The 14,901-nt window shown below is 43.0% G+C and overlaps 1 protein-coding gene across 1 annotated transcript in view; it reads right to left on the bottom strand.

The window, feature by feature from the left end:
* CCDC83 (coiled-coil domain containing 83) overlaps window positions 1-14,901 on the bottom strand; it is a 41,257-nt gene that overhangs the window by 14,535 nt on the left and 11,821 nt on the right. The window contains exons 5-8 of the mRNA XM_079788639.1: window positions 14,389-14,548; window positions 11,126-11,293; window positions 4,539-4,630; window positions 1,696-1,764 (exon numbers count right to left, since the gene is read on the bottom strand). Of these exons, the coding sequence (XP_079644765.1) occupies window positions 1,696-1,764; window positions 4,539-4,630; window positions 11,126-11,293; window positions 14,389-14,548 (489 nt within the window). The remainder of the gene's footprint in view (window positions 1-1,695; window positions 1,765-4,538; window positions 4,631-11,125; window positions 11,294-14,388; window positions 14,549-14,901) is intronic.

Raw genomic sequence — 14,901 nt, 5'->3', positions numbered from 1 at the left:
TGACAGTGACATTTTCACCTCAGGTGTCTGAGCAGATGGTGCAAAAGGAAATGCAAGAAGAGAAAATTTAAGGGGAAATTTAATGAGTTCTGCTTTGGCTATGTGGAGTTTGAAGTGCTTTTGTGACATCCAAGTGGGACTATTTGGCAAGCAAATTAAAATATAGGTCCCGAGCTAAGGACACACACAAGTTAGTGCTGAAGATGTACCTTTGAGAATCACATACAAATAACTTGCTAACAAGAGCCGTGTGTAGTTGAAGTGAATTCTCTCAAATGATAGTGAGTTCTCTTTCACAGATGGCATCTAAGCATAGGTTTGCTGGCTACTTGTCTGGGCATAAAAGGAATTTCAACCTCTGTAGCACTCTTATAACATCTAGACCAAAGATTATGTGCTTGTTTCATCCAACAACATGCTCTCACATATTCACTCAAAATTTAAGCCATATATTTGATTCATTCCTCCAATACACACACACACACACACACACACACACACACACACACACACACGGACATTCTTTCATTCAATAACTATTTAATGAGAATATATTATTTACTAGGTTTCAGGGATATATAGTGGAAAAGTCATAGCCTGCTCTGTGAAGAGACAGATGCATAAACAGACAATTTCAACATGTTTTATAAAAGCAAGAGTTACAGTGAAACAAGAGAGCACTGGGGGAAAAGCACTTAAGACTTCCTGGGGGAGTTACAAAATGATTCACAAAACAAGGGACAATCAAGTGCCTAAAGGAAGAGCTGGAATTTTCCAGGCAAATGAGGGCAAGGAGTAAGGGCAGAGGGACCAGTATGTGCCGGGCAAGGAAAACGGAGGTGCCCATAAAGGGTTCTAGATAAAGAAGGTCTAGAGGTCCTCACATGGTCACACCCAGCAAGAGCAGAGTTAGGGCCTTGGTACAGGGAGACAGACGGACAGCTGTGCCGCTGGTTCCCACAGGCTCTCCAGGAGGAGGACCAGGCTGGGATGGGATGGAGAGACTGCAGTGGGCAGGGACATCTTGACCATTGGCAAATGGCTATAACTGTGGGTTTGGTGTTGGCTGCACCCAAATGTCCAAAAGGCCAGAGCAGTCATTTTAGAAGTCAGCAGGGCGGGAAGCAGACTAAAACACTCCCCACACAGCAGAAAGGCAGAGGGAGCAAGGATCCCAGGAGACCCCATAGATCTGAGCCCTTTTTACTAGCACTCCCCACAAGAGGGCATGTAAGCCCCACCTCCCTATACATCAAGGGTTCATCAGAGAAGAGCAGGTGGAGGAAAGAAAGTCGAAAAGACTGAACATTTATTGGAAGGAGACCAGGCTACCCCCCAAAGGCAATTTACAGCAGCAGACAATGAGGTTGGAATGATCCTTTAGCCTTGCCCCCATCCCCCAGAAGGAAGTGGGGTCCTGAGGAAGACCAGATCAGTTTGAAGGCATAAAGAAGCTTTGTACATTTGGGTATATTTTGTGAATTGTGACGCCGAAAGTGACTTCTGGTTATTATTGAAATTATTTATGGCATTTGTTGAGTAACAGCTTGTAATAAGATTAAGACTCCACTTGAATTTTATTTTACCTCCGTCAGTGACATTCCGTGCTTTCCCCAGGACTTTAGCTCATAAATAAAAGTCATTTCCAGGTCAAAGAACTGAGAAAAAGACATTGTTTTTAACAATTCCACTCACCTCTTTTTTTAGCCAGTCGTTCTCCCAGATCTCCCGGTAGCTGCCCTTGTCGATTAACCTCACGGCATTCTGAAAGACAGTTTCTCTGAGTCACCGCGGCAGTTCACAAGTTTATCACCGACGATGCAAGTCAACTTACCTGGTCGTTCCTTTTCAATTCTGTTTTGCAAATACTTTGGAAACACACCTAGGAACTTTTCGTTCCGCTGCTCTGGCTTTGCTATCCCACTGCATTGCTTTTACTGGGTTACACTGCCTAAGACAGGCAACTGAGAGAACTGGACAACGGCTGTCTATTCAAGTGAGCCTCTGCTGTGACCCAGTCTGACGGCCATGGTGAAATCAAATCACTAATGACCTGCTCCACAATTAGGAAGGCTAAGCTGTAGTGACCAAACATCCTTCAAGTTGATGGTCAAACACATGACCCAACCTATAGTAAAAGCACGACTAATTACATAACTACCTTTCTAATCAAAGATTTCTGCGGGTCAGTAATAACCATAGTACATATTTACAAACCTAACAGCAAATAGTTTCAGGGCGACAGGCTACAGCTAGACAGTCTCCTAGAGAAAGGCATTTTAGGTAAAGAAAATAGGAATAGCCTTACTTAGTCAGTAGGTTCATAAAATGTAAATTCGTTTTTAATTACTTAGATATTCACCGTTTCACCCAAAGGAACTTGGTAGTGGATGACGGATCATATCTATCCCTAGAGTACTTTTATATGGGTACCATGTGACAAATTCAATATTCAGCCACTGAAGGGCACAACCGAAAGAAGAGAAATTAGGAAAAATCTTCAAGTTCATAAATATGGGCAGAAATAAGTTTAAAATAGGTTAAGGGTAAATTTATCCCTTAGAGTTGGAAGATTTGCAATATTTTTTTTTCTTTAAACCAGGCTAATTGAACTAAGAGTGAACCTACATTTCCTGGGAACCAGGAACCTTTATACTCCTGCTACAACCGCTACTTCTCAAGTTCCCTCAAACACAGAATTTCATCTGGACAAAAGCAGGGAGTAGCTCGTAACTGAAGTTATTTGGCTAACGGCTTAATTCACAAACAATGGCGCAGTGGTTTTGACCACACATTAGAATCTCCCGAACACTTTGGAAAATCCAGGAGCCCTGGCAACATCCCAGGCCAATTACATGAGCATCTCTAAGTGGGACTCAGGCACCACGTGGGTTAAACAAATTTCTCAGGTGATTCCAATATGCAGCCAAGGATGTGCAACAATGGATTATAGCAGTGGTCGGCAAACTCACCTCTTTTTTCAACAGAGCCAACTATCAACAGTACAACGATTGAAATTTCTTTTGAGACCCAAATTTTTTAAACTTAAACTTCTTCTAATGCCACTTCAAAATAGACTCGCCTAGGCCGTGGTATTTTGTGGAAGAGCCACACTCAAGGGGCCAAAAAGCTGCATGTTGCTCGCGAGCCGCAGTTTGCCGACCACGGGATTATAGGAAATTAAACTAATGTGCTAAAATAGCCAGGTTGAATGAGGCAAACTCATTCACGTGTGAGTGTGTTGGGTTATGCAGAGAGAAGAAAATGTGTGTGATGATTAAGAGCAATGATCTGAAAGAGAGAGGAATCTTGAATTGAATCTCGAGTCTGCCACGTGCTCTGGGCAAGTCATAAAATTTCTCTGTGCCTTGGGCTTCTCATTAGCAGGTTTCTACTTTATAGACTTGTTGAGAGACTTAGATGTAAAATGTGAGGAACAGTAAATCCGTTCTCATTATATATTGAGCATGTCTACTTAAAGCATATCTGATCTACATATACCTTTTTAATCATCTTAACTATGATCAGATCACTAAATTGTTGATTTCACCATTTTGTCATAGTCAGTCAAAGTGGCCCAACTGTATGGGCAGACAAACCACTGGTCAGTTTCATAATCCTCTATTTGTGTAAATCAGTAAAAATCACACAATAGGATAACAACAGTAAAAGAACAATTGAACCAACAGCGAAGCAGCAAACAGTTGCAACTGAAATTCAGTGAAGAACTTCAGAGAAGACCAGGCATTTATGATTCTGAAGAAGGAATATTCCAGATGAAGAGACAATCCCAGTGGGGACCTCACTGGTTTAGGAGATATTCTGGGGACACGGGAAGGACAGCGAGGAAAAAAAAAAAAAAGATATTTTTGCAAAACAAAGAAATTCGAAAACATATAAGATTAGAAATTATATCTCAAATATTTTTTATATCCCAAATCTTTAAAGCTCCAGGAATATAAAGTATGCTCTCTTAGGTTTGGATATATAAGAAAGTACTTTTTAGACAAATTATATTTCATTCTATAATTCATCCACAACTTTATTTAATAACTTACTTGTAGCCATTATTACTATACTTTAAAAATAAATGAATAATAATTTACTGAGCTCGTGATCCTAATGAGGTACTATGCTATTTAAATAATCTTATTCAGTCCTTATTCTTTAAAGGTAAATATTATTATTGTCCCCTTTTTATAGATTTGGAAACTGAAGCCCAGAAAAGTCAAGTAACAAATTCAGTTTATACACCAAATAAGTGCTAGAACTGTAATTTAAATTCAAACTGCCTAACCTAAGACCTCAAGTTCTTAACTATTATAATACGAGAGGCCTAGTGCACAAATTCGTGCATGGTTGGGGTCCGGAAGGGCTGCGGGCAGTTGGCCAGCTGGCCCTGCCCTCTGGTCAAACTCCCGGTCAAATTCCCGGTGGAGGGGACAATTTGCATATTAGCCTTTTATTATATAGGATACTACAAGAAAAAATAAGGGGGAGAGTTGTGTATTTCTTAAAATAAGAAAATTGAAGTATACCTCTGTGGCCCAGTCCTTCTTTTGGTCCAGTTGCAACAAAGTGTCTCTGATTATTCTTTTTCTAGCATCTTCTAGAGTGATTTTATACTGTTCTTTAAAAAGAAAATTAGAAGGCTTAACAAGGCTGATTCTAGATAAAGCCATGATGTTAGTAAATTTTATCTTCCGCGATCTTCACCTCTCCTTTCTACACCTTTTACTCCCTGGATTTTCAGGGTACATAGTTAGTGAAGTATCTAGAACCTTCGGTTAGCAGAAATGCTCCAATAATTTACTAGCACCTTAATGTGATTTAGTTTAAGATGACATCTCTCCCAAGAACATTTGTACTTTCAAAGGATTGTCTCTCCAAAGGGAGAGCTTCCAATACTTGAGTCCTTGTGTGTCCATCTACCCTTCCTATCACACAACTTCATGTCACACAACTTCCTAGCACACAACTTCATGTCACACAACTTCTGATTCCACAACAGAAATATAAGGGAGGTTTGATCATCCACTTGAGTAGCATCCTGTACCTCTGACTTCACCTAACTACATTCCCAGTATTCTTGGCGTGTTTCCTGGGACAGGTAGGACAAAATGAGAAGGGGAGCGAGAATGGCGGAAGGGCTGTGAAAGTCAGTGGACCTGGCTGTGAGTTAGGCTCAGAGGAAGAGAGAGGACAGAGAAGTACAGATTCTCTACCCTCTCTGGACTTAGGTCATACATGTCAGAATTGAGAGAGCAAAGGATCATAAAGTTTTGGCCTTGAGAGTTGCTTAGAGGTCATATAATCAGCACCCCTATTCAAGGAAAGTGAGGCGCAGTGACATGGGGCTGCTTTACTGGTTGGAGAGAAGTAAAGCTGGATAAATCAGTCCAGTTTGTTCACTGTTTCATACAATAAATCATCACCAACCTTTTTTGATGTCCGTGACACTATTTAAGGCACTGATAGTATTGCCAAATAAGAGACAAAACCCCTGACTTTCAGACATGTACATTCTAGTGTAAACAAGCAAATATGTAAACAAGCAAATAAATATTTCAGGTGGAGATGTGTGTGATGAAGAAAAACTAAAAGTCTCTATTTTAGATACAGTGATCAGAGAATACTTTTTTTGGGAGGTAACATTTGAGCAAAGATTGAATAAAGTGAGGGAGTCACCTGTGTGCAACAGGAGGGAACTGGACTACTCCAAACCAGGGAACAATCAGGTTAGTTTTGTTTTATGATAACATCTATGCTATATTTATCAGGCCTGAAGGATAATTATTGGGAAATGGGAACGTATTTTCCCATACAAATGATGTTGACAATTAAGGTTGCTGGCTTTCTGGGCTGGTCCACAGAGACCCATTTAGTCACAGGATTCCGTCACTAAACAATAGTATTGTCCCAACAGTGGTGTGGAACCTCACTGCCCTTTAGGACATTGTTTCAAAGGGAAAGTGTTCTCCACAGACAGAGTCGGCCGAGAACTCTCAGGGGTCTGCCTTGCAGGGGGAGGTCTGCAGGTCTGCTCTTTCAGTAATTTGGAGAGGGGGCCTCGGGGCTGGGCGGGAGTTATTCAGCCTCATCTGGACTTAGTACTGGCAGAACTGCGTCTCCTAACAGAGGAAAACGCTGAAGGCAGAGTGTGAACACTTCTCTTCCACAGCTTTCTATTACTGCAGTCCCTGGGATACAACAGATATTAAAAATATTTTGAAGAAAATTAAATTGGGCAAACTGCCGGTCTTTGGCAGGCAGTGATCTGAGGCTGCAGTGCAGTGATCAGTGGCAGCTTTGGTGGGAGGGGAGGGGGCGTCAGCAGGGAGGCGGGGAGAGCTCCCCAAGTTGTGGAGTGGCCAGAAAGGGGCCGGAATGGGCAGGGTCGGCCTCTAATGGAGATGGAACAAGAGTGTCTGATGAGACAGCGGTTTATAAACAAGAGGGTTCGTAAGATTTTGGGGACTAGTCTAATTTGACATCTGGAGGGTGAGAAATGGAAGTCTTCATTCTTCCAGCATACAGGTGCTCGTCGCTATATTTTTTTTACTCCTTTGAAGTAATTGCTTGAGTATATTAACTGTTCCAACCTCATTTCTTTTTCAATTCAGGACGTAGTCCATGAGACTAATTCTGGGTGTTTTTGAAACTTCTACCCAATAAAACACTAACATCAGTCTAAGAGTTGCCATGTATCAGTAATAATTTTACATTCTTAGCATTTAAAAGAAACCATACTACCTGGGGCTTGATAACATGAAATAGTAATTCTTTGCTGTAAATAATAAAAAAATAGATGACTGAATATTCTTTGACTAAAGTTGTAGCTCTCTCTATTGCCATATTTGTACTGAAAAAGCAGAAATAACACCCAAACTCTGTTTCAAATTCCGTATAAAATTATGTGGGCTGTTTTTCTTCTCAAAAGCAGAGTAACCCGGCACAAGGGAGGATGTGAAACCTCATGTTACCCTTTGTGATTCAGATGATCAGATAACAGCTATTAACCATTCATGTGTGGACACAGACCAAGGAGCTGGGAGTGTGTGTAAGTTTCCTCATAACAGTGGGAGACATTGGCAGCGGGAGCTTGGGAGACTGTGACCTTGTGCCTTCGGACTGCTGGCTGCTCAGGTGCCCAGTGTAATGTGGTCACTTCTCACACGCTGCCTGCCTGGCCGAAGCCTGCTTTGCATTTCCTCCTTTCTCTGTTGTGTCTAGCTCAGCGTAGGCTGCCTCCTCCACAGCTTCTTGGGAGTTGGCTGTCTACTCTTCACATGCATCTGGTGTCATACCGCTTTATTGGGCTGATCCTCCCCTGTGGTGGGGGCCTCCTTTCAGCCCCATCTGGAGAAAGCTGAGCAGCCCCAGCCACGGAGCGTTTCTTCTGGCGCAGTGCGTCACAGAGCCATCCCGCCTCCTTGCATCACGGCGCCGGAGGACTATCTGAAGCATATTGGCTTGGTGTCACACACATGGGTTCAAATCTCATTTCCACCACTTACTGAGCTTGTGAGTTTGGTTAAGACAATGAGCTGCTCCGGGCATCTCTTTCCTCATCCTTAAACTGGCACAGTGATACCTAACCCAGAGGAACTTGTAAGGGCCGGATGCGATAAGGTGCAGAAAAGCAGGTGCTGGGATTGTGAGTTCTCTTGGAGGTCACTGAGGGACTCTCAGGTTACAGATGAGGAAACTGACATTCAAAGAAGGAATGTTACTGTTTTGTAAGTGGACCTGAACCCTCGTCTTTAAACTCACAAAGGACTTCTATGGCTCCCTGTCCTGTACACCTGGGAGGACAAAAGTCAAAATGATCTGTGACTCTAACATCTAATGACTGGTAATAACCCACACTTTCTCTATTCCTGGGCCTATCTCAGCTTTCCTTTCCTTTTATTGTGAGAAGGAGCCATGTCCTGAGTAATCGGTCACTGTGTTTCCTGTACCAATATCCTAATATCTCCTTCTAGCTAAAGTTCCGGGCGGCAGCTCGAGGTGCTTCTCCTCCTGCCCCCGGGCTCAGTGTGGCTGCTGAATGAGGCAGGGTGGGACAGCGACCAAGAACGGTTTGTGCTGGGTCTGAGCAATGACCCACGAGGAGACATGAACAAAGGTCGTTGGTCATCTCTGAGTAGGTCAGTGATCACACCCGCTCTCTTCAGAGCCTGGGCTGGAGAATACTGCAAAATTGGCCTGTGGGAAGCAAGGAGAGAACGGGACAAGCACACAGAGCATAGCGGAGGTGCCCTGAGAGGGAGTCACAGACCGAGAGGTAAATGTAGGGAGGAGCCATCCTACGGCCACCACTGATCCGATGGCCTTCTCTTTCCATCTTCAGTCCTCCCTTCCTCACTATAGTGTTATGTCCAACAAACATGATCATGGGATATCTAGCAACCTGATTTTCGTCTCTTTCCTTTAAAATTCATGCTAGGAGGCTAGTACCTCTGTCTTAGTAAGATACATGGCAAATCCTATAACTTTTCTGGTTCCTTTGTGAAAATAAGAGGTCCTTCAAGCACTAATCAATATGTCCAGTTGGTTTTTTTTTTTTAAATAATAATCGAACTTTCAATTGCATTCAGAGTTATGGCTATTCCCTCCTTAGCTTGGACCTTCTACCATTTCCTCTGACTTGAACTCTGTAGCTCCCCACTCACCCCCAGGGCTGTAGGGGAGCATGGCGAGGGGCAGGAGAGCTCTCACTTGACTGATACCACCTCAAGGCAATGAAAATTTTTAGCTGAAACAGATCATCCAAATGTCTAATCAAGACAATGGTTGATGGACAGGTAATGGTGTGGTGAAGGAAGGGGTGGGGGGGAAACGTGGTGGAAAGGGGCCAATGGGAAAGAGAAAGGGGACATCTGCGATACTTTCAACAATAAAGATAAATTTTTAAAAAGATAATGAGTTTAGTTTATATGAGAAAATCACTCTTTCTGCTTTAAAAATATAAAGAAATGCTGGATAAAATTTTAAAACATTTTAAACATGCTAGAAAAATAACTATTTTAGAAGTATGGCACTGGTGCACAAATACATAGACAAATCAATGGAACAGAATAGAAAGTATAGAAAGATCTCCAAATACACATGGGAAGTTAAAATACGATGAAGTTGGCATCTCAGATCAGTAGGGTAAAAATGGATTACTTGATAAATGATGTTGGGACAACTGGAAAACAACTGGCAAAAAATAAAATTGGTTTCCTACCTCACACACACACAAAACACAAGTCAAAGATTTAAATATAAAACTACAAAATTTTCTCATAGACACCTCACAAATAAAAGGCTAATGACAAATGGGAAAAATATTTGTACCTTATATCACTGTTAAAGAGCTAATTTCCTTAAAAGTGGAAAATGTTTCACTACACAATAGAAAAGTGGGCAAAGGGTGTGAACTGGTTCATATGAAAAAAAATTCATATACTTCTTGAACTTATGAAAAGATATTCACTAAAGCTCATAATAAGAGAAATGTAAATGAAAGCTATAGTGAGATGCAGTTTTCTACTTTTTAGAAACATATATTTTTAATTGATTTCAGTGAGGAAGGGAGAGGGAGAGAGAGATAGAAACATCAATGATGAGAGAGAATCATTGAATGGATGCCTCCTGCATGCCCCACACTGGGGATTGAACCTGAAACCTGGGCATGTGCCCTGACTGGGAATCGAACTGTGGCCTCCTGGTTCGTAGGTCAACACTCAACCACTGAGCCACACCAGCTGGGCCAGTTTTCTACTTTTAAGGCTGACAAATGAAAAGTTGGATAATATTCCCCATTGTTGAAAATGTGGGGAAACTTAGTACAACTTCTATGGAGGGCCAGGCCTCTCAAAATAAAAATAAATGGGCCAGCCATTTCTCTTTAGAGATACACATAAATGAGAAATTACATGAATACAAGATTTTGATCACAGTAAAATGAGATATGTACAAGGATATTCATTGCAGCATTATTTGTAATAGTAAAAAGCAGGAAACAACCCAAATCCGTATCAGTAGGGAACTGGTTAAAAAATTATAGTACAATAAGACAGAATAGCCATTGAGAGAATGAGGAGGTACTAATATGTACTGATCTATAATGATGTCCACATTGTTGCGTGAAAAGTCACACTCGTAGCATGCTGTTTATGTATATATAACATTTATGAAAGGCTACGTTAAGAAGCTGGTCACTGGTTTTATCTAGAGAGAGGACTGAGTGGTGGGGGAAACAGACAGGAGGAGGAGGTCACACTCTCTGTACCTTTCTTTTGGGAGGAGAACCTTTTGAAAAAGTGTAATTCCAAGCCCAGACTCACCTGGGGCCACATTTATACCACCTGAGGCCCTGAGCTGGGAAACTTACATGAAAATTAGTCTAGAAGCAGAGTGTCTGGACAGGCCCTCAGCAGAGGGTGATGGGAACGACCTCACGTGAACCCTTTATCATGCTGGGCACCACCTCCAGCTGGGCTCAGAACTGCCATCCACCCACAGCATTCTCTCAGGCCAGCTGTCTCACTTGTTCTTTCCTGCGACTTTCCTGTCTCGGGGTCTCCGGTGTCCCTGTCAGCCACTCTGCTAGTTGCAGCGACAGACAGGTGGCCTCATGTTCCCCAGAGCTAGTCCCGGTGCGTCCTCACGCCTAATGTCATCCTGCTCCGTGCTCTCTCCACTTCAGTGTCGGGTTTGGCCTCCAGTGTTTTCTGACTACAACTTAGCATTTACTTGAGGTTGCTTTAGTTTACCTCAGGTGAATTTCCTTTCCAACATAACCCGATCCCAGCACCCTCCTGCCTCACTGAACGTACCCCTGCCCCTTGCGTGGGAGCACAGACCCCACCCACTGAACCAAACTTCTTCCTTGAAGCCGGTTGCTGGCAGAGTTTCTCCGCCCCGCCTCCCCCGCTTTACTTCCCCTCCTCAGTTCCTTAGGTGGTCCTGGGACAGGTTCTGTTTCCTCCTCCACCTCTGCCCTGGGCTCAAGCTGCTGGTGCCGAACCAGTGGAGAGGAACCGATGGTTCAGGGAGTACCCATTTTTTTCTTCCATCAAATGCCTGCCCTCTAAAGTGTTTTTACTGAACTTGAACTGGTTTTATTGCAACTGACCTGACATTTTCTCCGCATTCTCTTTCACTTTATTGATGTCATTTTGTAAGGAGATAATGAGTTTAGCATGTTGTTCACTCCCTACATTCTTGTACTCTTCCCAATATTCCTTCTCACTGAGTTTCTCAAGAAATAGTTTCTCAGCATTACTTATTTGCAAGCGCATATCTGTTGAAAGAAAATCAAAACGCCATGTCATTTCTGCTGTCCTTGCCACCATTATATGTTGCCATCTGATTTGATGAATCTGATATTAAAATTCTGTTACCTCATAAATCCTATTTTATATATAGGAACTCTAAAATATTCAAACTATTGTTTAACTATCCCTCATGATTCAAAATCTAAAATTAAAATTTCAATTCTAAAGTAGATGTTTCGTTTGGGGCTATGATTGAAAGCTATAATAGACAATTAAGCTATATGCCTAGGAACCCACAAGTTTAAATTATTCCTTTGATAGCTTGATAAGGGTCCTATCTTGTACAATATATGATGTCCCACACTTTTTTTTATTAGTAAATTGTCATTTTTCTGCCCATGATGCCTCTGGGCAAAGTGATTTCACCCTGTATCATTCCATCGTCCTTGGCAACCATTTCTAAAAGGGAGTTGTTTAGTCTGTCCTCTCGAGTTCACTTGTGTGAAATGATAGTGTATGATAGTCATAACAACAAGTTTCCCCCACACCCACTTATAAGACTTCAAAGTGAAAGATATGTTCCCCAGTTTAATAGGTACAGACACTGAGCCATCTCAACTATATAAGTGTTCAGTTGGTCCTGGTACACTTGCTAAGCATGATGTGCCACTCAGTCTTCAGGCTGAATTTCATGCTGCTAGATATTTTGGGAAAGGAAGCGTTACAGAGAGGCAGGTGCCATGAAGTAATGGCTACCCGGCTCACAATACACACCCTCTTGTTTGAGAGCTCCTTGCAGGCAGTACCACCACTCACTCATCTCTGGGAGTTCCTGACGGCAGCTAACCCCCTTACTCGTCTCTGTAAGCCCAGCACTTAGCAAGTGTCTGGCAGGCAGTTGGGGCTCAGTAGATGCTTATGGAATGACAGACACATTCCAATCAGGCTGGAGGGCTGTTCTTCAGTCCGGAGGTCCAGGAGGACTACAGACATGTCTGCTTCCAAAGATGTAAGATCATAGATTTTAACACCCCTTCATAAATGGCACTTGCTGTTGTCATTAAACAGTTAAGCCTCCTATAATCCAGATGGTCAGCGCCCTCTTATTTGAGCAGATATTTCTCACTCAGCCCTGTGCCACATTTGGCTTTTGGGGGGAGTGCGGGTTGGCATCATGTTGTTCTACTTCCCCAGAATTCCTCTTCACTTGCCTCTGGTAACACCCTTTTCCTACTCCTTATCAAATACAGTTGTTTGTATGAAAAATGCTACAATAATTAATAAGGGTGTAAGATCAGAGGTGTCTATGGTTTGAGTGCCCGCCTCACGGGACAACATGAAGCAGGGAGAAGACAGAGAGAGCAGAGGGATAAAGGAGGTGGGGAGGGCGAGGGAAGAAGAGAGAGGAGGAGAGGTAGGGAGGGGAGAGGGAGATTTTTTTAAATAAGAGCTGAGATCGGAGAGCATGTGAGGCTCTGGGTCACCTGCCTTTTCTGCTTGGTTATCTGAAAAAGAATGACTATCTCCTTTATGCTTAAGCAAGTTTGGGTTGATTTTTATCCTGGTAACTGAAAGAGTCCTAACTAAAAGTTGGAAGGAAGGTGTTACATCAGAACTTCTCAAGCCTCACTGTGTGTAGGAATCTCCTAGGATCTTGTCAAAATGCAGGTTCCGATCCAGTAGGTCTGGACGGGTCTGAGGTTCTGCCTGGAAACAAGCTGAAGGTATGGCTGCTGCTCCACAAACCAATCCAGTGGCCAGTGACCACCTGTACGCAACAGACACACCTGCTCCCTCCCTCCTTTCCCCTTTCTTCCTCGGCTTCCGAGGGCGGTTTCTTCCTTGGACGGCACGCACGCCCAGTCCTCCTCCGCTGTGCTCAGGCACCCAGCTCGGCCCCAGACTTGCATGACATGCACGCCTGGCACTCAGCCAAACCCTAAGCAGGCGCACCTCAAGCAACTGGGCCCATTCCCACGTGGCGGCCGCTCAGTGAGCACATGGGAGGAGCTGTTTTGGTCTCACTCCCATCTCAAGGGACTTACAGAAGGATTCCTTCCAAACATAGGCAACACTTTCCCGGAGAGGAGCCCTGCACCATGCACACCTACCACCTCATGACATCCCTGTTGCCCAGAAAGAACCTGGGTAGGAGGAGGTTGATGGGAACAGTTTGGGAGACCCCGAAGAATGAGGTTTGCTGGTTAATGTTTGCTTTTGGTAACGATTTCATTCAAACCAACAAATTATCTTTGAATGCATGCCTGCTCTGTGCCAAGTGCTTGGGTGAGGAGGCTCTCTGAAATACACGGGGGAATGCAGGACATTCTAGTCCCAGCTTCTAGTACTGCTTCCTGATAGCACTCAAGTCTCTTTCCATGCTTTCCAGCTTCTTGGCAGAGGTGGTGTTGATAGGGTCCTGGCTAAAGTCGTTTTAGAAATCCTAGCAGCAAGCTTGGGATAAAGGAATAGGAATTAATATATATATATATATATATATATATATATATATATATATATATATATCTCCAAGTGTCAAAAGTGTGTGTGTAACTTACCCCCAGGATCATGCTATTTCCTAAGCCCATGGCAAGAGTATGTCCTGGGTCCTTCAGAGTCTGCACCTGTCCTCAACACTGCCTCTTTTCCAATTCGAATCCCTCTTTGCCCATCTAAATGGGGGTGAGGTGGGGCTTAGCTCGGTAGAGATATTGGTCGGGGGAAGCTTCATGGTTATATTCACCTTATCATTCCCGTCTCTGAACTGAGGCAGAAGCCAATGAGGCCACCAAGCAAGAGAATTCCCAACAGAAAGGACAGACCCCCACTGTGAGGAGTTCAGAGTGGCGTCTGCCAGTGTGTAAGAGTCAGATGGTTTTCATGTGTCTTTGGTTTTCATCACTGCCCTTCCTCCTCCTCCTCACTTGCTTCCAGTATCTCTGCCCACTCTGTGACTTCCCTCTCCTGTTCCTTTACCGCCATGTGTTTGGAGTTGTGGTGATAATGATATCCTCTGAAATATGGTCACAGCATTTGTAATATGTTAGGAAACAGAAGTGTTGATACATTCAAGAAATAACTTGATTCAGCTTTATGATACATTTCTGAGTTTGTACATTACCTTTTAAGTTTTGTTCCTGGTCTCTTTCAAACTTCCACTTTTCTTTCATTGCTGTTTCAACATCCTCTCTTGTTACTTTTAATCCTTCTGACTTCTCTTCACTCAGTTCCTTTAGTAGGTTCCGTATGTGCCAAATCTGTTCATCCTTTAAGCGTCCGTTCTGTCATGAAAAACAACAGTAATTAAGTGCATCTGCTGAAGTGTTTACACTGATTTGCCTCAAAATAGAGGCTTGCAAAAGTGAGAAAGAAATATTTAATTAACTAAGTTATATAATAATATCTTTAAAAGTTTATGGAATATGGGAGACTTAAAATTAACCCCAGTAACCATTGGATAGAAAATAACATTTAGCCCGGCTGGTGTAGCTCAGTGGTTGAGCATTGACCTATGAACCAGGAGGTCACGGTTCCATTCAGTTGCAGCTCAATCCCTGGAGGCAGGCGTGCAGGAGGCAGCTGATCAATAATTCTCTCTCATCACTGATGTTTCTCTCTCTCCATCTCCCTTCCT

The sequence above is a fragment of the Cnephaeus nilssonii genome, assembly GCF_951640355.1.
Source record: "Cnephaeus nilssonii genome assembly, chromosome: 13".
Lineage (NCBI taxonomy): Eukaryota > Metazoa > Chordata > Mammalia > Chiroptera > Vespertilionidae > Cnephaeus > Cnephaeus nilssonii.
Note: the sequence above shows the minus strand (reverse complement) of the source record. Positions and strands in the feature narration are given on the sequence as shown.